Here is a 6,000-nt window from a genome sequence, read left to right as displayed (position 1 = left end):
CCAGTGGTTAGGCTCTGACATGTCAGCCCATGGAGACACTTAATAAACGCTATTTCTGGAGATCTCAAATATAGTAGTAGTATTATTTACCACAACCTGCAATGAAGCACTGTTCCACAGTATTGAAAATGCAGTGTGATCAGCCAGTGCCTATAGCCCAGTAAGTAAAAGATGGCTGATCTTAAGGGAATACCATGCAGTGATGAATAATAACTTAAAGAATGCACGTTCCTGGTGTCTGAGACAGAAGACAGAGCCTTTTGTTAAATCCACATATTCTTTGCAGCAACTCCACATGGCAGGTCTTGTCATTATCCCCATTGAACAGGTAAGAAAACTGAGCTCTGAAAGGCCATGAGAACCTGCCCGAGGCCAGACACCTGGATGGTGCTGGCCTGGATGCCAGCCAGGCAGCAGGTATGAAAATGTTAAATGGTAAAGGAGGAACAGAGGGGCGTGTGGTATCATGGTTAGGTGGGGACTCAGGCCTGGCCCAGCCCTGCCGTGTGCAGCCCTGAGAGTGCAGCACCTTCTCACACCGGGACTGCCTCAACACAAGACAATCTTGAGGCTCAAGGAAACTGCTTAGAACAACATGTAGCACATAGCAGGACCCCACAAAATGTTGGTAATTACTCAACGACATTTTGAAAAAACACAAAACACAATAACAGACCACAGTGACCATGGGGTTGTATTTCAGAGGCAGGCTGGCAATGTTTTTCCTTATCTCTGAGTCTGTTTCCTTCACTCTCTAGGCTACAGAGGAAGTCAGGCTCCAGGGAGCATGCTCAGGGTGGGGGGATGCTGCCTCAACTGTCCCCGATGTGAGCCCTTGCTTTTGCTGACCCTTGACACCTAGGACCACGGCAATCTCTGCTCTCAGCTCTCATCACCCTGGGCCCCAGTGTCAGGGGGCCATGTCCCCTACCCATGGGGAAGAGGAGGAGGCCAGACAGGTGAGCTGGTCATGCAGCTGTGGAGTCTCAATACCTGAGAGCTGGTGGCTTTGAGAAAACCTTGTCTCCAGTAAGGCCCAGGGCAGGGAGCAGTGGTGCCCACAGTCCTTGAGTGGTCTCTGGGGACCGTGGAGGGCCCTTTTCCTCACGTCCTGAGTACAGCAGAGCACAGTCAGATGGCGGAGGCTTGGTGGTGCCCTGAGTCCACGGCCTCCTTCCCTCAGGCTCTAGCTGTGCTTCCTAGGAAGTAAAAGTTAACCACAATGTCCTTTGTCTCTTTGTCCTTCTTTGCCCAGTATTCCACAGGGCACAGGACAGCCCAAACCCTGGTGCCAACCTCTTCTCTCCAGCCACCTAATGCTGTCACCAGTCAACTCGTCCCCTGGCCACACCGTAAGCTCTCAGTGCACAATGGTGGCTACAAATCCATGGCCAGGCCCAGCACCACAGACGAACCCCTGAGCCAAGCCTGTGCCCAGCATCAGCCTCAGCAACCTCATTCCCTGATGAAAAATGTCCCACCTATAGCCTGACTGTTAGCTCTTACCGCTGGGTGAACCCCACCCCTGCTGAGGGGCTGCCCTGCCTGGCCAGAGTGACACTGGGACACAGTGGGGAGTGGGGGGAAACTGGGGGGCCAGCATTGCCTCATATCACAAGAGGCTGGGCCACTCACTTGACCACTGAGACCTGTCCACACACCAAGGGTCTGCTTGGAGGTCCCCTGAGGGACAAAGGGGCTCCAGACCCCTCCCCCAAACATCAGAGCCTTGTGCTGATGTCCCCCAGGCCAGTTCTACATGCTGGAGGAGGGCTCTTTGTTTCTGGCGATAACTGGCAAACCAGTTGTAGACCTGCGCCTCCGACAGGCTTGTCTCTGATGACAGTGTCTCCTTCGGAGACAACAGAACCCCATGCCTGCTTCCACACCAAGAGACACAGGGGTCTCCCCAACCATCATTCCCACTGAGAAAGGGCCCCGAGTCTGCCCTGATCCCTCCAGGACCTGGTCCTGTGTCCTGGCCAGAGGAGTATCTGCTGAGCACTAGCTTTGGGCAGCCCCAGGGGAGCTCAGCCCCTGAGGGAGAATAGCCTGTGTCCTCCCACCATGGCCACATGATTGGCGTGGGTGGGTCTCCATTGAGAAGCAAGCCCCACAGTGCAGGGCCTGTCCTGCAGGCCAACGAGACTCTTTCTCCCCGGCGAGCTCGAAGGGAGCCCAGTCCACCCTTACCCTGGCACATGGGGGCCATTCAGGATGTCTGAGGGCAACAGGTGGGGCCGGCTTCCTCTTACCTGCTGGGCTTTGTTGAAGTTGGTGCTCATGCCTGAGGCGAGGTCTTGCAGCTTCTGTCGAACCTCCCTGGGGAAGTTCCAGCTCCTTAGGCCCTCAGGACAGAGGGAGGGCTGCAGTAGGTTCCTGGACAAGGACAGGAGAAGGAGGCTTCAGAACAAGACCCCTGAATTCACCTCTACCCAGGCCCTATCCTCCAAGGAAGTGACAACCCCAGGTCTCTTCCCGGCGGAGCCTCCCTGTCCTCAGTTTGGGGATGAAGACAAGCTTTTCTCTCCCCACAGAAATGAAGACACGCAGAAGGAGCTTCTGACTGTAGGGAACTTGTTGTGCCCCAGCCCCATGGGCAGACACAGGGGAAGAGCCTGAGGTTATCTGACCAACCCTCTCCCACACCATGGCCCCCTGGAGAGCACACTTGTGGTGTGTCTCCAGGTTGGTGGGGTGTCTCAGCACTCCTGGCCCATGCTCTCTGACTGCCCCTTGCCCACAGTGTCACCCTGGGAGCCCTCAACAACACCCACACTTGCAGTGTGTCCCTAAGCTCCTCCCACATGTCCTTCTGGCCCCTCCCGGACTCCGTCGCCTGTCACCAAAGACTCTCACTGAGATCCTGACATGCTGGGCACTCAGTCTTTGCTCTGCCTCAAATGCTACCCAGGCAGACCCAACTGGAGGATGATCTCCTGCCTTTAGTCCCTCTTTCACCATGAAAATTTCTTCTATTGAAGCATCCCCATTAGTGGATGAAGGCTCTGCGCATCTCCCTCCCTCTGCCTGGGCAGCTCCTGCCTACCTGAGGCCTCCCTCCGGGGCCCACAGCCTGTGCTGACTGTCTGTCCTAGAGCAGCCCTCCCATGGCACCTTCAGCTTGCAAGGCCCGGGGAGAGATCAGAGGAGGAGGGCAAGGTCAGGGCACTCAGCCTGCCTCCCTGCAGCCAGCCTCCCTGTGGTGCTGGAGACTGCTTTCTCCTACCCTGCAGGCACGGGGATGATGTCCCCAATCTGGCTAGCCCTGGTCAACACTCAGGGTAAGATTGACCACTCTCAGCCTACCCCAGCAGTGCGTAAAGTGCTCGCTCACACCAGCACAGTGTTACAGTTGTGCTCCATCTGACTGGTGCCGCCGTATTTCCCCTCTTCTGTGTTGTCTGGGCCCCACCTGGGGTGTACCACAGGGCCCACGTGAATAAACATACCTCTCCCTGCAGTGGAACTTCTGCACGAGGGTCAGCATGGCCACGCCCAGCCTCCTCATGGCCAGAATGTAGTGGATGTCATTCCAGAGCTGTACCAGCTCCAAGCTTCCCACTGGTACCCAACAGTCCTGCCGAGGAGAGACTGGCTGAGCTGTGGCAGCCCCAGGTGCTACACTGCTACACTCTGTGCCAGTCATCCCTGGGGTGGTCAGGACTAGGCTGCCCCTCCCTCATGGGGCTTGCAGTGCAGTGAGGGGAAATGTGATACCCAGATACACAGACAAAAGGGGAAGAGGCTGTGGTGGCTAGCCAGGTGATACTGGAGAATTACAGGGGTCTGCCTTGATGGAATCCTAGGGAAGGGCTCTAGGAGGCGGTGACACTTGGCAGAATCCTGAAGTGTCAGAGGGCACCATACACAAAAAGGGCCCAGCAGAAGGAAGAGTACGTACAAAGGTCCTGAGATGGCAAACACATAGATCTAGGACAGGTAGGAACCCAACACAGCCACTGCAGAGGAAACCAGGGGAGACAGGACTGGACAACAGGCAGGGTGGCCACAGGGGCCAGAGCCACGCAGCGGGCGCCTGCCAGGGTCCCATCTGTAGTTATAAAAAACTCCTCTGGCTGCTGTGTGAAGAACAGACTGGAGGGGTCAGGAGAGAGCATAAGAGAGCATCCAGGAGGACACTGCGCAGAAAGAACAGGATGGAACTGAGGCATTTCTGAAGGCGGACTCAACATGAACTGTGCAGGCGTTGTATTATGAGGTGAAACACAAACCCAACCAAACCCGCTGCCATCACGTCAACTCCGACTGATAGTGACCCTATGGGGCACAGTAGAACTGTCCCAATTGGGTTCCCAAGGAGTGTCTGGTGGACTCGACTGCCATAGCTCTTAACCACTGTGGAAGGGATGGGAAATAAGCCACAATCCCTTATTCAAAACTCTTTGGACCAGATGGATTTTGGAATTGAAGATTTTTTAGATTTGGGGAAATGATGGGAGATAACGCCCCAGCATGATCTGGGCCACATTCTGTAATCGGGCATACTCTTATTTATGAAGCAAAAGTACAGCAGTCACAGTTCCTGGATAAGTAAAGACCATAAATAGCTTTGCACCAACACAGGTCGGGGTTTGCTGCCAAATAAGGTCAGGCTCAATATGCCACCAGATGAGGTTAGAAGATTCTCTTGGTTTTCAGGGTTTTGGATAAGGGATCAAAGCCCTGGAACTGACTCCTCGTTTGTCCCACTCACAAGAGTGTTAACTCTCAAGACATGACATGGTTGGGTTTGACTCTTTCACTTTTTTCATTAATTGCCTAAGTGCCTGGCACAGGGCTGCTGCTCACAAAATATCTGATAAATGAATGTTTTTACATTAGCTCACCGGGTGAGTGAATGGAGGTGGGGAAAAGAAGGTTTTCCCTTCGGGCTGTGAACTCTGGCTGACGTCTGGGCTCCTCTGCTTTGGGTCCCCTGCTTTTAGTGCAGTGGATGGGGGCTGTGCCACATCTCCAGGGTCTCCCCAGCATTTGCCATGTGATGCCAGGGCCTCCTGCACCCCTTTGGCACTGGGTTGACCCAGGGCAGCAGCCTGGGGCCTGGACAACTCTTATGTATGCTTTCTGCATGCTCCCAAATCATATCTGATTCTGTAATGTCCTTAAAACACATATGTGTAAGTCACTACCATGAATGCTGTTACAGGTGGAAGTCATTTCTAATATGATATTAGAAATAGAGAATTCCTGAACTTAGAAATAGAAACATATATTCTAGAATGTTCCTTAACCACTAATTCTAAGTCATTAAAAAGCTACTGTAACATTGAAAACATAGTAGAAATATATGAAGTAGGTTGTATATAACTTCCCTAAATTGGGCTGTTCACCTGCACTCTGTGATAATGGAACATGACATTAATAAAATCTCTATAAATTAACAAAACATAAATATGTCACTAAACAATTACCACAATTTTTAAGCAATCAACTTGGCCCTGAAGCTTTATGTAGTAAAGAAGAACATAAATATGTCATCCCCTAACTGGCAATAATTCAAATATTTATAAATTAATAAAATATAAATATGCCACACTATACTGCCCTTAACTGACAATAAAACATACTATATATAATTGAACATGAGGGCACACAGGTATATAAACCCACGGATTTCTGCTCATATGCAGGGAAGACAGATGTAAATGTTTCCTCTGACTCGCTGTCTGAAGACTGAGAAGCCTGCTGAGGCACTGCTCTCCATAACCGACCCTAGACCCTAGCTACAACGGACCTTTTCTGAGTTGGAAAGCTAGTCCAGTCTCCTCTCAGAGACCATTTTAACTTTTAAACTAACATTGTAGTTGTTAATTCTGGCTCTTCAATGCTAAATGATGTCTTGAGTTCTTACTTGTGTGCCTTGCCCTGACTACTTTGCAATAAACTAAATGAGTGTATGCATGACAAACTGAGCATTTCTTTGCGTATTCTTAAGATAAAATTCTCCAGGACACCAATTAAAGCAGCAGGGCTAGC

At 51.8% G+C, this 6,000-nt stretch overlaps 1 protein-coding gene across 1 annotated transcript in view; it reads right to left on the bottom strand.

Annotated features, from left to right (window-relative positions):
• Positions 1–986: 986 nt before the first annotated feature.
• LOC126082523 (anomalous homeobox protein-like) overlaps positions 987–6,000 on the bottom strand; it is a 261,904-nt gene continuing 256,890 nt past the window's right edge. Inside the window, 4 exon segments of the mRNA XM_049895023.1 lie at positions 987–1,199; positions 1,760–1,852; positions 2,256–2,379; positions 3,453–3,580. Of these exon segments, the coding sequence (XP_049750980.1) occupies positions 987–1,199; positions 1,760–1,852; positions 2,256–2,379; positions 3,453–3,580 (558 nt within the window).

Source organism: Elephas maximus, chromosome 9, assembly GCF_024166365.1.
Source record: "Elephas maximus indicus isolate mEleMax1 chromosome 9, mEleMax1 primary haplotype, whole genome shotgun sequence".
NCBI lineage: Eukaryota > Metazoa > Chordata > Mammalia > Proboscidea > Elephantidae > Elephas > Elephas maximus.
This window is presented reverse-complemented; position numbering and strand designations above follow the sequence as displayed.